Source organism: Haemorhous mexicanus, chromosome Z (assembly GCF_027477595.1).
Source record: "Haemorhous mexicanus isolate bHaeMex1 chromosome Z, bHaeMex1.pri, whole genome shotgun sequence".
Lineage (NCBI taxonomy): Eukaryota > Metazoa > Chordata > Aves > Passeriformes > Fringillidae > Haemorhous > Haemorhous mexicanus.
In genome coordinates, this window is record NC_082381.1 from 36,683,749 (window position 1) to 36,701,550 (window position 17,802).

The 17,802-nt window shown below is 40.1% G+C and overlaps 1 protein-coding gene across 1 annotated transcript in view; it reads right to left on the reverse strand.

Moving 5' to 3' along the window:
• Nucleotides 1–1,384: 1,384 nt before the first annotated feature.
• The window catches only part of SNX30 (sorting nexin family member 30), a 47,640-nt gene continuing 31,222 nt past the window's right edge, over nt 1,385–17,802 (reverse strand). The window contains exons 5-9 of the mRNA XM_059873436.1: nt 16,268–16,463; nt 15,416–15,615; nt 9,739–9,825; nt 4,917–5,069; nt 1,385–2,781 (exon numbers count right to left, since the gene is read on the reverse strand). Of these exons, the coding sequence (XP_059729419.1) occupies nt 2,722–2,781; nt 4,917–5,069; nt 9,739–9,825; nt 15,416–15,615; nt 16,268–16,463 (696 nt within the window). The 3' untranslated portion in view covers nt 1,385–2,721. The remainder of the gene's footprint in view (nt 2,782–4,916; nt 5,070–9,738; nt 9,826–15,415; nt 15,616–16,267; nt 16,464–17,802) is intronic.

The window sequence follows — 17,802 nt, forward strand, 5'->3', positions numbered from 1 at the left end:
TTTACCAACACGATCTGTTTCTCTCAGGAAAGTATAGACCACCCAAAGTAAAGACTTTCATTCTATAAGGACTACAGGATAACATGTTAAGAGTTTCACTGTCAGTTCAGGACTCAACCTCCTTCCAACAGCAGTTATGTGGTACAAGTGTCACTCTGCACATCTTACAGGAATTTCCTGTGACTTTTGCACTTTTCCTGACTGGCATGGCTGACCCAAACATCACAGTCAGGATACTCCCCACACCTCATTCACAGCCTCTGTCTCAGTAACCTTGTGATTTACAACAGCCCTTCATAAGAACAGACCACTCCACAGTCTGTAGGAACTAAGACCCACCTATGCACACCTGTATTACACTGCAGCAATTCTTGCAGAGGAGTTCTCCTTTGAATGTCAAGTTTTACTTCCCTTGTAAGAGCTTTGAGGTTTTGGTCCAGATCACGTAAGATAGTTCGATCTTCAGCAGCTCCAGCCTCATCAGTTACATGGTGATTTGAACTTCACTTGGTACTCTCCACTGTCCACTATGCTTCTCCTGAACAGCTGTGATGTTAATTGCTGAACTCCCCAGAAGCAACACCCACTTCAGTTTGACGTAAAGCAAAGCAGGAAGAGTCCCTTAGTGTTGTAAGGCATCAGATGAAACCACTTGTAGGAAAGAAATCACCATTCTTTCTACTCATCTTGTGATGTTTATTTTAATAAGATGGTGGGAGGACTGACTAAATATTAGTTCAAAATATATTTTGCTTGAGTCCCAGTGATGTTGTAGAGTCAACTACAAAATTCCATTTATTCCAAATTCTTTTTGAACTAATTCAAAAAGCAAGTTGATCTTTCTTTGTGGAAAATGGGGAAGACTGTAATGCTGAAGGACAGGCTGTTGGATAGTATGCAAGTGCTTATTCTAGATTGCTTCAAGATGATCCCCTTAAGTATTTCCCCTGAACAAGAGGAGTCTGTGATTCTGAACATAACAGTAACTTAAACCCGAGCTCTCATTTACACCAAAAAGTGCATATTGACAAACTGATCTTAAAACAAGAAACATAGTTTGCTTAGTACCACAGAGTTGTCAATGAAGGCTAAGCCAAAAAGAAAAATTTCTTAAAATGTCTTATATTTTACTTTTTCATGCAGAGAGCACCATCTCATTAGCCTGATAGCTACCACAGTGCTGTAACAACTCATCTTGAGAGTTTCATAAGGCCACCAGGCTGAGAAGGATGGCTGCATGTTCAGTTGGTGTTTATGAAGGAATAAATTCCAAATCAGACTAGTACCTGGTGGGTTGTTACAGGAGAACAGAGAAGTTGCACAAAATCAATCACTGCTCACATTCTTTGCAAGAACGTTGCCAGAGAACAAGTAATCACTCCAATTTAGCAGTAAGCACAGAGTTATTTATTGCCCTAAATCCCAGTATTACACTCATGTGAGTTCCAACCCCCTCACTAGGATGGTTAAATCACGTCAGCATTCCTAAGGCCATTAACAGCAAGCAGGCATTTACTTGAGGTTGGACTGCAAGAGCAAGGACAAAAAGGGGACTTGCAGAAGCAGCTGCAATTCTAAAAGCCAACAGAAACTACTAAGAAAAGAGATCTGTAACAAAAGTAGTCCTAAAAGACTTGCCATGTGGTTCAGCAGAGACAGGTATGAAGCTAATAGGGTACCCACCTATGCCCTACCAAGCCATTTAAGGCAAGTTTCACACACTTGATGCTTAGTGGAAGGAAGCATTTGACACCTTTTGGCTTCTGCAAAGAAAGTGGGGGGAAAGAAAAGAGTTCTACTTTTACTACAGCAGGCATCTTAGGTGACCAAGCCTAAAGTGGCTGTAGTAAAACCCATATATAAAGCACGGTGTATTAAAGACCCATACTTCCTCCCCCATTCCCACAGCCCCTGAAAGGCAGCAGTACAACTCATTCCCACAGCTAGGCTGGTTTTGATCCCCAAGTCAGTCACAAGTACACTTCAGTCAATTGACATTACTTCATAATCACCAAGGTAAACAAAGATACTCAGTATGAACCAACAGCATGCCACACTCACAAAAACCACAGTTCATGCTTCCATCACCAGCTCCCTGAAGCTGGTGTTGGTATGGTCTGTCTAGAACCAGCCTGACTCCTGGACAGAAAAGTCTACAGAGATCGTTTCATCCAGACGGAGCACATGGGTGGTAGCAAAACAGAAAATATTCTTTCGCAGCCTCTCCTTGTCCATTAAAAAAAAAAAACAAAAAAACAAAAAAAAAACAAAAACCCAAAAAAACCCATAAGGATTGGTTAGGGAGTACTGTATCATAGAAATATTTTTTTTTTTCAAGCAAACAAAACAGAATGGTAATAAAGATGTCATTTGGCACCTTGAAGTAGAGTTTTATTTTCATCTTTTTAGTGTTCCACTCATCAGTTCCTTCCAGACTAGAGAGGTAAATTTTATCAAGATCCCCATGCACTTTCTCTGTGAACCCCAATCACTCCATAGAATAAAGAAGGAACCATTCAAGATAACTCAAAAAGATGAAACATACCCCAGTTTAAACACAAAAATTGAGGAAAAAAAATTCAAATAGGCTGGAACAAATACTCTGAAAAACTAAGTGCAGCTGTCATTTCAGTTAACTTAACAAAAAGTGTCCTCCATACAGTTCCAGTATGACTAGTGGTACTGAGCACAGAAGTGCTAGACTGTCCATGAAGGTACTTCTTATTTGGTCTCTGGCTTGTCTTGCAATAGTGGTATAATTGACTCCCACGCCGTAAGGCACTGAAGAAAGAAAGATTTACAAAATTTAATTTACATCAGTTCATGTCACTTCTGACCAACCCTTCCAGACCAACAGCATGCAAGTTGAAGAAAAGTTATGTGGGCCTTTATAGATTACTACATAAAGGGAAAAAAAACCCCAGAATGTCAAACAGCAAGGAATTGTTAGAATAGCTGCACCGTCCAAACAAATTCAATAAATTGAAGTTTTCCAAAGTCATCAGCTGGCCCAAGACATTAAAACTTATGAGAATATCCAGGATTTCCAAATACTAACCTAGATTTTTCTAAACTGAAGAATACCACGGCTTACAGCTAGGCAGATGAACTCTTATGAGTAGAATGTAGATCTTTGTGGAGTGTGGGTGAAGGCTGATTTGGACACAATGGCAGCTATTACAGACTACCTCCAGCAAACTTATTTGAAAGAAAACATGCATTTGGGGAAGTTAATTCTGAGACACAGTGTATTCCATTATGGCTCTGGGACTCTACTCCACTACAGGATGAACAGGTAGTGCCTGGTATAGTAAAGTGTAAGTGTAGCTTCTGGGTTATTAGAAAGACACTCCAGGCTTGGGAGTTGTTTTCCCTGACACATACACTTACTGCAGTCCTTGTACTGTGTGTTGTTACTGTCTTCCAACCACATAGAGCCCAGAAGTCAAACTGGGCAAATGCAGACTGTAGAATCCAAATTATTAAATGCTGAAAATGGGCAAACCTATCAGCAGCTCTTATATACACAAGTCATTGTTGACAGACATCCTCCTAACCTTGCTGATTGTACTGCAGATGAATAGAGTTGTGGACCCTGAAGTGACTGGACACTTTCTTACCAAAAAACCCTCTTTGCTAAAAGCAAAATTAATGTACAGATCTAACTGTCAACTGCAGAGGCACTACTGGATGTTCAGTGAAGTCTCTAATATCCCCCTCCACAGCAGCCTTAGAACTGAGAGACCAGGGTGAAGGAAGTTCTGGGTGAGCAGTTATGAATTATGATTGGAAGGGGAAAAGGTACTGTAAACTAATACTACATGGAGAGGTAACCTAGCACAGGAAGAAGCTTGTAAAGTAGATATGTAAACATGAACAGACAAGATGAAGTATAGTTTACTAGGCAATGCATAAGCCTAGTAGTTCTAGCAGTGTTTAATATTTCGTAAATATTTAATACACCAAAAGGGGGCTTATGAGACAGCTGGAGGAGGACTTTTTACAACGGCTTGTGGTGATAGGACAAGGAACAAGTGCTTTAAACTGGAAGAGGGCAGGTTTCAATTAGACAATTAGGAAGAAATTCTTTACTTTTAGGATAAGAAAACACTGGAACACCTTGCCCTGAGAAGCTGTGGATGCTCCATCTCTGGAAGTGTTTTTAGTTGATACTGGATGGGGCTCTAATCACCTACTCTAGTGAAAGGCATTCCTGCCTCTAGACATAGGCTGAAACTTACATGACCTCTAAGGTCCCTTCCAAACCATTCTGTGATCTATGGTATCAATCACTGCATTGGGCGGCACTGTTCCAGCACAAAGGAAAATTAGATTGGAAGCACATGCAGTTAAATGTCAAAGTCCTTTTAATTAAAAAAAAAACCACTAAACCTCAGGCATAAAAGCACCAACTGAAAAAGGGCAGAGGCTAGGTGTTTTCAGGACTAATATAACAAGGGACAGAACAATGCACAAAGGGACAGGAATTAGAATAACTTATACATAGCATACATATAGATGTAATCTATATATGAGTCTGTGGACGTGCATTAACTCATGTGGTTTTGTTCAGAAAAGGCAGAATCAAGGTATTTTTCTACTCCGGTAGTATTACTAGTATGTGCAGTTCTGGGGTTTTTTTTCATCACTACTGCTGCTGCTCAGTAAATTCTTCAATTCAAAAGTGCAAACAGACAAGCATGCATGATAAAATGCTGTTAGAGTGCTGACTTGCAAAAAAACACTAGTCTTACAGAGTTCACTTGACCACAACTTCCAACTCTGACAAAGAGCAGCTTCAGATGTCTAATATTCTTGTCTTCAAGACAGTGTGAAGATTTCCTGAAGAATTATCACCATTTCAGAGGAAAATAAACTAATCTTATTCCTGCCAGTGCTCCAACAGCGACACATACCTTCTCGTAATACTGGATGTTTTTATCTGCCATCCCCATGAGTAGCTGCCTAAAGTCTTGTCTTTTGTTGTTCTGCCATCTCTCCATATCTGCTTTCAGGTCAGCATTGAAACATTCTACTCGGTCTTGACATTTCTCAACATCTGCGGGTACCTGCAGCAAAATAAATGAAGATTAAAACTGTCAGTAGGAGTGCTAGATTGCTGAATTAGCTCAAACCTTACTGAGCAGAACTACAGAAGAAAGGGTAAGTTCACAAACCAGCAGTTATCCTGAATCAACTGAGTTATGGTTGCAGGGGAAAAGCCATGGTTCTGAACTAGAGAAGATATGAGATTGCTTAATTTGTTTGTTGCTGTTAGAGGTGGTGAGTTCTTGTGCTTGTCCATCTCCATGTCTGATATAGAGGTGTAGAGGAAGCACCTGCTAAAGGCACAGGAAAACCATTTGGTGTAAGTACTGGTACTGAGGCTCACTTCCTAGTGCTCAAACTAAGCAGCCTGGCTTCACAGCAAACTTTTCTGCTTCCCATTTACAGCTGCAGTAGGAATGTCCCAATTTACACCAGTGTAAATGTAACAACAAACATTTAGGTTTATCAAAAAAGGTGGGTAAGACAGCTCAGTATTGACAGCTGAAGAATAAAATTTTGAAGTCCTTAGTTTCTAACTTCCACTTTTAACCTTCCAGGCTTTCTGAACAAAATTTAACTGCAAAGCACTCATGATCATCAGCATGGGATGGGCTCATGGACTTTTAGGCTCAACAACAGACACGCAACCAGGCAAAAGCAACAAATAACGTCTTGAAGGATAGCATGCTGCAAGCTGAGGTAGAGATTTAAATGAATTTTTGACAGTCACTCACCCAAGGTACATACACTTTAGACCAACTAAGTTGGCGTTCTTTGCTTATGTTCTAACTAATTTAATGTATACCACCACGCAAAAACAGGAATAATTTACTAGTGTTTCCTCAAGCAGGAAAGCCGAACACCCTTTTTTCCTTTCTCATTGCTGCATCATCCATACAGACATACAGACATATAAGGACATGCAGACTAAGCCCATGAGCTCAGAAGAGGAAACTCCTGAATCCTGGTACCAAATCGAGAAGTGAACTTTTGCTCTGGAAGCTGTGATTTGCACAAAGGCAAAATACAGGATGAGAAACATTTGAAGGACTTTGTGGCGGCTCCTCTCATACTTGATACTTTCAGCAAACTCCTTTTCTGAGGGGTGTGAAAGAAGAGGATGAATGGACTACATAAGAAGCTTTTCATGGATACCTACATGAAGTCAGAGGTGGGCTACTATCTTGCACTTTGGTAAGGTACTCAATTTAGGCAGAAACACATTGACTTTGCTTCTGCTCCAGGACATGGACCAGGGCTAATCACTTCATTACTCAAAGAAGGTCTTTCATCTGTTCTTCAATAAACCAACTTGTTTGACATGCAGAAGCTCTTCATACTCTTGGGATTTGAGTTGCCCTTTATTCACACAGCTGAATTTACACTAGAGGCAGCTTGGAGGTTCAGTAGATACTTTTTCTCCCTGCCATGTCTGAGCACTATACCTATGACTACAGAATTCACTCTGCTACAACTCCAGATGAAGTTTCCTCACAGACAGCAGACAAGAACAACCAAGCCAGTGACTGTAAGGTTTAGGGGATGCTCCCCTCAAGGCATGTATGCCTTGCATCACATGTACTCTGCTATCTTAATGGGAAATGTTAGGCTATAAAGAGAAATATTTACAAAGTCTGGAAGCAAAACCACATAAGATTTCCCAATCCAACTAATTTAGCTTCTAAGCACTCACCAGTTCCCTGCTTCTTCTGCCAGGATCTGAAACCACAATGAAGATATGCAAAAAATCTGTTCTTTCTGACAGCAAGTTCTCTGGCTGGTCAGGCTGAGAGGCCTGTATGAGTTTAGAGCTACAGGGATAACCCAGTGGTCAGCAGATGTGTCACATGTGCTCTCATTAAGGAACAACAACAACAAACGCCAACTAAGTCTCCAGAGACATCATGAAAGCTGTGTCTGTAAATGCAGCAGTCCTACCTGGGCATGCAAATGCCTTACCTTACAAACTGCAGCTTCCTAGTACAGAAATTGCAACTCAGTAGTTATGACAAAATTTTAAGTTAATTAACAGCTTTTAGGCACTTTATATCAGTGCAAACTCTAATGCAAAGAGATATTATATGTTTATCATCAAACGTGGACCTAAGTTGAAGCATCAAAGCTGTTGTTTTAATCTGTTTTTACCAATAGAGACACTAAATATTAGCTAACAACTATGAACCAGGAAGACAGTAGACTGGACTCAGGGGAAATGCTACTTCTTTACTGATACCTGCTCTCAGCTACTTAGTAGCTCAAAAACCCCTCAAGCCACAAAACCAAAGTGACAACTGGTTCAACCTCCAACACACTCTTAAAGGGCCCACGACAACTTTAGTAGCCAATTTCAACTGATGAGAGAGGTATACACAGGCAAGAACTGATCATAAAGTTGTACATATATGATACAATGTTCTGCATTTGCATCTAATCCTCTTCATGATGATTCTTTCTCTTAAAATCTAAGCTTGCCTAATATCTGTAATTTGGTGTGGTCAATTATAAATAGCGTGTCCACTTTAAAAATCCCCTATATCATCATTACCAAGTAACAAATGGTCCAAAAGTAGAACAAATCCAGCATTAATTAGACAATTAATCTTTGCATAAGATATTTCTACCTTCCTAGCTCTTGGGAAACAGTTACATGTTACTAGGCTTTTTTCCCCCTCACCTTCTACTTCAAGTTCTGCACTGCCATATTTACTGTTCCCATCGATCACCACATTTCAAAGGCTTGAGGCAGACAGAATAAAGACATCATCAGAGGGAAACTTCATCTCACCAAAACAAAACCACATCCATCCTTCAGGGTGCTGGTTAGATTACTGCAAAATCAGCTCCAGCATGGGTCAGAAATGGGTGAGAGGCATTTCACCACTGCACATGTTAGAAACTGAAAGGCTGGAGACTCCACACGAACACCATGATGCTACTGCTTACACTGTAGTGTAAGGCACTGCGGTGGCTTTTGGTGTAAGCTTCAGCATTCTGAGCAGTACCTGCTGACAGAGAGCCACAATAGCACTACAAGCCTTCTGCATTCATAGGTCACTGAGCTCTAGGCTGATCTCACTGCCAGAACAATCTAATGGCATGGTGAGCTCTGTGATGCCAGGCTGGGCATGTGCACAGGAGGCCCAGAATGCCCTCCAGTGAGAGATTTTTAAGTAGTGGTAGGCTTGTCTTTCAAGATCTAAACACAGGCCTTTGTTCTCTTAAGGTTTCATTTAGAATGTTTTTACATCATTTCTACCAAATCAGCAAATACTCCAAGGAAGACAAACGCCATTCCACAACATGACCCTCTGCCTGCTTTTAATTTCCAGCAAGTCATAGCCAGGAGACCCTGCTGAATTAAAATATGCTTCTAGGCACAGTTCTGAGCTATCAGCTTTTGCAGGTAGTGACACATCCTCCAGCTGCAAAGGTTCTGAAAATCCCAGAGATCGTATTTTGTGAACATGCAAGGAGCTCTACACAGTTTGTTCAACGTCATCTTGTAAATGACAAAAACTACTTATGTTACAAAAAGGTACAAGAGTTGCCAAAAAATATTCTGATACTCTGGAGAGGAGATTTAAGTATTCAAAAAAGTATTTCAAAAGTTATTCAAAATAATTCCACTGAGATATGAGATCCAAAGGATTTTTAACATGTGCAAGATTAGCAAAATTCATCAATTCTACTGTATCAAGATCTTGGTACTTTGAAATGCCTAAGAACTGGCTTGCTGGATAGGCTAGATTTCATTCCCTCCACCCTAGATACAACTTCTAGCACTGCATCAAAAGCTACACTGAGAAAGTAGAGTGTGTACCACACCAGCCAGCAGAGGGACAGGTAGCAGACACAAATACAAGAGCATCACAAAACACCTAGTACACCACTATTTGTAGTTCATTACAGACAAAAATCAGAAAAACACTTTAGCATTTCTATGCTCTTATCCTCTTCAGCTTCTTAGATTCAAAATATTATGTGAACCTACTATAGAGTGAATGTTATTGTATAGTAGTCATAATACTGGAAAATCATCCATTAATTATTAACACAAAAATAAGGGAAACCAAAAACCTCCAAGCAGAGGAAGGGAACAAACCCTGTTGTCACCATCAGTAAAAGCTGCAGTGATTTAAGAAAAGGCTCTTGCACTCTGTTGCATGCAGAAGCGGGTGGCAGCATAAGCATGCTTTGCTTTTGCATGGTGCCCAGCTAGTGACACGTGCCATCTCTATTCAGCATCACACAGGTAGAGCTCCCTAGCAGAAAGGGCAAAATAAGGAGTTTTCCACAGCCAAAAACAGTGTTCTGCAACAATACAATCCCCCAGTGCCAGGGCTAGGACTTTAACTGCTGAGTCACCAGAGAGTGTTCTACCACTGCTTTGTTAACCTGTCACTGAACAGTCCAATGGACTGCTGGCTGTTGTTGAACTGTTACAGAGTCATCCTACTCTGAACTGTGAGAGATCAGTAGTTCAGAAGTTGTTAGACAAGTTAGATATATTTATACTTAGGTCTTTATTTCACACCAGCTTGCCAAAACCAAATTTCTGTTCTGCCAGAAACTGCTCATTCTGCAAAGAAGCTCCCAGATCCAGGAAAAAACCAAGTTCTGCTTCTCCATTCTTTTCAGGAAGTAGTGTTAAGTGCAAACTGTTTTTGTAGAGCAATTTTAAGTGCTAACCTTTGGACGGTCTTCCCTTTTCAAGGCTACTGCTTCCAGTTTTGCTTCATATTCCGCTTGAACTTGGTCCCTCTTCTTCAAAACATTCTATGGGCAAGAGAAAAGACAGCTGTAAAGTGATCCTCTTGTTTATTCCCCCAGTCCACAAGAAAATCTAAAGTGATACATCTTCAGTGCCAAGTAAGCCCAAAGTCAGACTTCCAGATATACTCTGTCCTATTTTACAACATTTAGGGAATACCTTTTAATAATGAACAGTACCTGCTCTCCATCAGCTGGCAGGGGCAGATAGAATTCAACATTTGGACAAGCTGGATGCATGCAATATAGAAGCAATCATTAAACCACTAATATAATCTGGACCAAGTAAATTTAATTCATCAGTTGACCTATTACTACCATGAAAAGGATACAAACAAAAGCATCAAAGCTGAAAAAGACTAATGTAAAATTTCTGATATCCTCAAGCAGCAGGCAGACAACAGCATTGGCTAAGAGACAGGAAGACCGCCACAGAAGGTATTACAGATCCCTTTTCACTTGCAAAGACTTTTCAGAATCCTTTAAAGCAAGCTGTAACATTCTTTAGTTAGAGCAAAAGTAAGCCTTTATTTTAGATCAGTCTTGGGGGTGGGGGGGGTATTTGTTGGTTTCATTAAAAAAAAAAGGAAATTATGAAAAGGACAATTTACATGAAAAGCACTGGACTGCCTGAGAGAACTTCTCAAGCATTAAATGTTTTCTTGACAGAGTATTTTCAAAATAGAGAGCCAAATATGCTACCTTTACCTTGTACTATATCCACAAAGAACTTCACTAAGATTATACTACAGTCTTAGAGTTTGAAAACCACCAGAGGAATTAGTCTTCCTAAGAATGACATACTGAAAAATAAACAGTTTTGTGTCTGCAAGAGCAGGCAACTTACCACTTCAGATTTCACAAAGAAACAACTAGTATTTTTAAATTACTCTGTTGATGCAAAGTTATTATTAAAAATGTTCAGAGGGAAGTCAGCCAACACTCTCTGTAAGTTTGAAATCCTCTTGCAGCTAACTTGGCTTTGAGTCTTCCCTTCTGCCACCAAGTGGTAACTAGTCATTGCAACAGGTCCAGACAAGGCTAGCAACACAGGACTAGTGACGTGCACTGCTGCCTACAGAAATATGTTTTTAAAGGAATAGCTCCTCTAACAGACAGTCTAGATCTAATTAAGAGCAACTAAGGACATACAAATCCTTTATCTACTAATCATCATCACCCCCTTCCTCCTTCTTAAGCCAAGAGAAGGCGACCAATGCTGTTGCTCTAAAGTAGAGATGTTCAATCCACAATAAATGGGAATGGCATCCCATCCACAAAGGTACTATTAGATTAGTCAATAAAAAGAGGGCAAACCTGAAAAATTCACCTTCAAGAGTTTAATTCTCCCTTTTGTTCCAAAAAGGATGCAGAATCATACCACTGGATCTGTTTGGTTCAAATCCCACAACACTGCCCCGTCTTTTTGGAATCTATTCAACTATATGGGATGGCCTTTAAGGGATTGAGTTACCAATGAAACAAAAGTCTGAGAGATTTAAGAGAGATTTCTACTTTGTATTGCCTCTTGAACCTTAAACAACTGAAATTTCTTCTGTGAAAAACAACCGCCTCCAGCAATTGCATTTTGCCTTTAGAAGCCTGGAGTTAGTGTGGGAAGCTGAATATATACCAGGAGAAGCCAATGATTAACAGTTATTGGCAAATTGGATTCAAAGACTGGATTCTTAATTTCCCTTAAGCACTCAAGTCCACCTACTGGGGACCACTAACAGTGAGCTTGTGAATAGAGTTTTAAGTATCCAGTAATGGCTGACCTGTAGATAACGAAATGTCCCATATTTTCCTCTGGCAGCTCCAAGCAATCTCCTCTGTTCTACATCTATGCCTTGATGCTTTAGCAGTAATTATGAAAAGCTCGCCTCAAAATTACCACAGACCATGCAATATTAGTTAAGTTCTCACTTGGAGAGAAAAAAAGTTTTTTTAAAAAAAGAAGTTGGAAGAAACCAAACTCAAAACTGAAAAACCTCAACCAACACACTTCAGTTGTTTCAGGTCAGAACTAAACCAGATGTGTCTCTGTATGAAGACTTAGCCTAGTTTCAGCAGGTCCTTCACCATTTTCTATTTAGTTGAAACGTTCCACCTTGGCCCACACAGAGCTTCAGGAGCTAGCCATCAGCCTCCTATCTCAAATTTCAATTTCATTCCTGTTTGCACACCACACAGCTTTCTACTGTGACTAAACATCACAAGAGGATCTCTAGTTACTTCACGCCCTTAAAGACACAGTTACCCAGTGGCATGGTGCTTGCTTTAAACATGCGTTAAAAGTCATGTCTAAGAACACCCTGAGGGGATCACATCACATGATAAACCTTTCTAGCAATGTTGAGCAAACAGAAGTCATATAACATCCTAGTATCTGCACTGAATCACATATAGGAGATTTTGTCCTCTGCACATAACCTTCCAGGGCAACACCAGTGTACCTCAGCAAATGTGGTACCATGCTTGCTGACAAAGGCCTCACTGCACCAGGAACTGAGACATCACCTTGCCATGTAATAGAAACCATAGAATACCAGGCTGGAAGAGATCTCAAGGATTATCTCCCTTGAGATCTCTTCCTACCCTTCTTGGCAAAAGCACAGTCTAGAGAAGATGGATCAGCACCCTGTCCAGCTGGATCTTAAATCCAGTGTCCAGTATTGGGAAATCCACCACCTCCTTGGAGACATTATTCCAAAGGATGATTGTTCTCATTGTGAAAATTCTCCTCTTGTGTTCAATGAAAATGTCCCCAAGAGTAATTTGCACTGATTGTCCCTGTTTTTCCATGTGTCTCCTTGTGAAAAGGGAGCTTTAATCATATTTGTACTCAATCCTTAAATACTGGTAGATGGTGATAAGATTTTCCCTAAGCCTTCTTCCTCAAGGTTGAACACACCCAGCCTTTCCTCATATAGCAGATTTCTCAGTCCCTTGACCATCTTTGTGGTCCTCTTCCAGACTCTCTTCAGCTTATCCAGATCTTTTTCTGTGCAGCAGGGATAAAAACTGAAAACAGCTGTGGCTTAACCAGCGCTGAGCAAGGCAATTTGGAAAGAGTCTCTTCTAGACACTTCCAGGGCACATTTTAACTTAAGGACACAACACCAGCTTCTGACCTGTTCTGCAAATCTTTCAAACAAATTCAGAGGCTAGGCTTCCCTCAAAAGAGCTAATATTCTATTCAAACAGAACTACTGGGCTTTGACTCCATATGTGCAGTTCCCTCAGGCTCTTCCCCTTAGGTACAACAGTGCTCCTGAAGACATCAAGGCCTTTTCATCTATGAACAGTGACAATAATCGGGCAGTTCTTACTCAAGGGACAATCAGCTATAGACTGCTCTATAGATCATGTTCCCATACCTACACCAGGGGTACAGTGTGCAACAAAGAGAGCTAATCAAGGCTGTACTGAACTCCTAGAACCTGAAGAGTACCATCTATCAAGTACCCTGTGCAAAAGATATGCTCTGAAAGAATGAAAACAGACTTTCATCTCCAAGGAGTCCTCACAGCAGCTGATGAAGAGGAATGCACTGCTAGTGAAGAGGATGACCCTTTCAACAGAAAGTCTCCTGCACTCCAAGGGTGTACTTCTCACTAACCTCGGTTACTTACTTAACAAAATGGATTCTGCAAGGACAGTTCAGTAGCTGCTCACTTCAGAAACAGGCTGATGTTTTCTATCAGAAGAAAACTGCACTTTGTAGAACCTGAGAGAGTTCAGTTTTGCTATTTGAGAGGGAAGGAAAATACAAACGATCTGTCTTGGCTAACAATAATTTTTGTTCTTAATTTCCAAATTTTTAGACTGAGTAAAGCTAATAAGATGTCCAAGCCAGACACTAAACAGCATAATTCTTTAGAGCACTAGAAAGTCAATTCAACAGTTTGTAAGGTTCAAGCTAAAAAGCAAGGGTTTCTTTAGCTGAACAAGTACTTTAGACAGTAAAGTAACTGTTGGCTTGGGAGACAATGCCATTCTAGAAGGGCTCTAAAAGGCCAAAAGGAAGCCTAGGTGCAAGTCTGTAATGCCGCTCTGTCTGTGGTGAGTGGTGATTATCTGCCTATAGGACGTCTTCAGCTGAAGAAACCATGGCTTTCATCTTAAAAAAAAATTCCCCTTTGCTATTTTTGAAGAGCACCTCTCACAATTCAGCTTGCCCCTACAGACGCCATCTTTGGTAGGCATTTTTAGCATCAAAAGCCAGTTGTTCTGAGGTAAAGTATTCAATCACTAGCCTCACATGCTGTTTATTTGTAAGCACACTCCATCCACCTCTACTTCCTACAGCTCACTCTGTTCAAGCAATACTTTAGTGTTAATAGACCCATAAAGAAAATACAACTCATTCATGCTGGGGTCAAATCCATGGTGACAAAAGCAGAGAATATACTCAGGGAATTAGTGCAAAGCCACCTGCAAGAATACTTTAACCGCACAGATGTACAACTCCTGAAGCTGGGAAAAGACATCTACAAGAAAGTGTTTAAATTCCCAGTTTGAGAAGCATAGGATGAGATTAAGATTAAGACACAGAAGGACTACTATCTTCAGACTGTAAGTTTACAGTGGGCTATTAGATCTGTAAAGGAGTGCATATCACAGCCTTGTAACAGTTGTTCTTAGTGGAAAGTCTTCAGAAGGAACTAGTCTGCTACTACTCCATCTCCATAGTGGGACTGAGATAGATATATATATATATATATATATATATATATATATATATATATATATATATGTGTGTGTGTGTGTGTGTGTGTGTGTGTGTGTGTGTGTGTGGCACACATACTGTGCCACGGGCAAGTTGCGAAAAGCTCTGATGGACAAACTCAAGTCCTTGATATAATTTTTTAGTAAGTTAACTCAGTAATTCTTCTCCCCATTAGATGTGATTGATTACTAATGTTCCATAACTTCAAGAGAATAAAACCCACATTAAAGTAGCTTTTATTATGCTTGCATAAGCAGTAAAACATCAAGTTCTTAAAAAATTATGAGTCACAGAATACCATCTTTAAGCAGTTACTTGGTATGCAGAACTTAAAAACAGATATATCATGCCTAGGGTATGGGGATGACTGAGGAAGCAATGTCTGTCATTTGGACACACGGTTCTAAAACAAGACACCCACCTCTGCTACAAACGAATGTCAGAAACTGCTGATGCTGTAATTCCTGCTGGACCCCACAGTGACCCTGTAGCGAAGTAGTGAAGAGCTGAAGCACAACTGGCTTCAATTCAAAGAAAGATTCTAGGCAGCCACAGGATGTCTCCTATAGAGTACCACCTGCCAAACCAATGAAGGGGCAACTCATTGGTTATTGTAGAGTGTACTTGTTGTGTACACCCTACAATACTGACCCTAGCTTGACCAAAGAGCAGAGCAGACAGATAATGCTATTCATGCCATTAAACATACCTAGCTTTGTTTCAACTATGAAAATATCCTGCTACTTAATCTATTATTTACTTCCCCACTTTTCCCATGACCACCATTTCTCACTGATCAAAAAGAATGAACTCACAAATTCCAGGCAAACACGACAGTGCCTTCTGCCACAGAGCTCTCTTTACCTTCATGGACTCAGCATACAATATATATTCTCTAAGCACAGGCAGGAAGTCTTCTGTCATGTCCTCACTGAGTTCTTCAAGAGCTGTGCAGCAATTCCCAATACAGGCAGACACTCCTTCCAGTGGCTCTGATAGCTCAACCTCCAGCCCTCCCCAGGTTGAATAAACAGGTCCATATTCTCGTAGTTCCACCAAGTATTCTACAAGAGGCAGATGAAAAAATAGATTAACAGAGTAAGAGCAAGGCACAAAGATGAGCAAACACAAAATAGGTGAAATTATGCACCAATTTTGAGTAACATTAATCCCCACAGGCAGTCAAAGCTTGTGTTACATTAGCTTCTAATAGACTTAATAGAGCTCTGTGGCTGCACAGGTGAAAGGTTCAAGTTGTCTCTTTCTTACCTTACCATTCCTTCAGACTTCCAATACAAAGACTCTTGTACCTGTGCAGTAGCCAACGTCAGTTTTTTAAACATATGTAAAACCTAACTCTACTAAGACAGACTTGCAAAGCTTGTCTTCATCTAGGAATTCCATTTGTACTCCTCCAGGTGGAATCTACAGGTTATACCACCTTCCAAAAATCTTTCAAAAAATTACTCCCATAAGACAGTAGGTTGGTATAAAAAGTTCAACTTTAAAAAATATTTGGAGAATTGAGCTAATATCAGATACTGTGTTAGGTTTTGGTCCTTTTTTAAATCTGGAACAGGAATTCAATTTTGCCCTGTTTGTGACTTATTACAGGCCAGAATCATCAACACAAATTATCATGATCATTTTATCAACTAGAATAAGACACAGAACATTCAGACTGAAGTATTACGATGGAACACCTTGCGTCCTTACCCAACTGTTCCTTGATAATCCGTTGTGCTATTCTATCAATGGTACCAAGCTTTAGAGAGAATGTGTCCAGATAATCCCCAATGGCTGCAAACTCCAGTGGCCGACTTCTTAATTTGTAGCCTCCTGTAACATATTTGACAGATTCCCCCATCTTTGACAGCAAAGCCATTCCTTGTTTTTTGTAGGCATTAAGATCCTAGGAATTAAAAAAAAAAAAAAATAAAAAACTGAAACAAAAAAGAATATGTTTAGGAATACTCACTTATATGTTTAAATATTAATACAGTGAAGGATACTTTCCAGTCAACATCAAATCTTGTAAAAGCAATAGATTACATGTGACACGCAGCCTTGAACAAAGGCTTTCGACAAGCTGTACAGATGAGCACAGCTTCAAGGATCCATGGAGGTAAATTGTCCAGGAGAACAGTATGAAGTACATTAGAAATAAACAAGTAGTCCAACTTTTCATGTGGCCATACTTGCGCATTTTCCTGTACTCTCACCAGGGAAGCAGGCTTATTAACGGCTCTGGTTCCACCAAAACAGTTCACATCATTCACCTACACATACTTCTAAGTCATGGCTACAATACCAGTATTAAACAGATGCACCAACTGTCTCTAATGACAGAGCTACACATTGCACATCCATTTGGTAAGCAGCCTCCTCACTCCAGTTCTGTGGTCGAACAAGAGGCAGGTAAAGACTTCATGCAGAAAAAATGCAGCAAGTGAGGACACCAGCAAAGCTTCTCTGCAAGAGAGACTGTAGCTCAGGCTGGGTCAGATGCATCCATGTTGCTGCACAGAAAGTGTAAACCTCCTTCATACTCCTTTACACATTCACATAAACCAACTTTCAGATTATCTAGCTAACAAGACTACTTGTCTACAATTTTCATGGAATTTCACCTTAACAGTATACCAGAAAAAAATTGTTTTAGTTAATCAAAATGCTGACAATGTTTCATTTTACTTCTTCCAGCAGAGGTCAGTATTCAACATCTCAAAACAGGCTCAGGAGCTATAGAGTCTGAGGAAGAGATCTGTTCAAACCAAGTAGGTTGCAGAGATCAAGAATTCAGACATATTATTGCAGACGAGACTAAAAGTTTAAGTGTTCTTAAAAGAAAAACCCCAACAAACAAATAAACTATAGCCATCTTCAAAACATGTACTATGGTATTCCTTTCCAGTACTTAATGTAAGTCAGTAAGTCTGATTAAGACTGACATCTTAGCAGCTACTATAATTTTCAATTATGTTTGCATTTAAATGCAATTTGATTTTTTCTATCCACGTGTCCTCAGCATGAGCTGCAAGCAGGCATTAGAAAAGATCCTTGAATTCAAAATTGTTCACTCACTCTCTCAAGCATTCTGGTATGTTAAAGGTCCAAAGAGGGAATATGAAGAAACGTTGGTCTCTCCTCTTCAACCAGAAGGTGATCTTACAACTTCCTGTGGTAACTAAAATCTGAAGTCCTAGCACACTGAAACCAACACCTCACTGCTCCACTAGCACAGGTTTAAA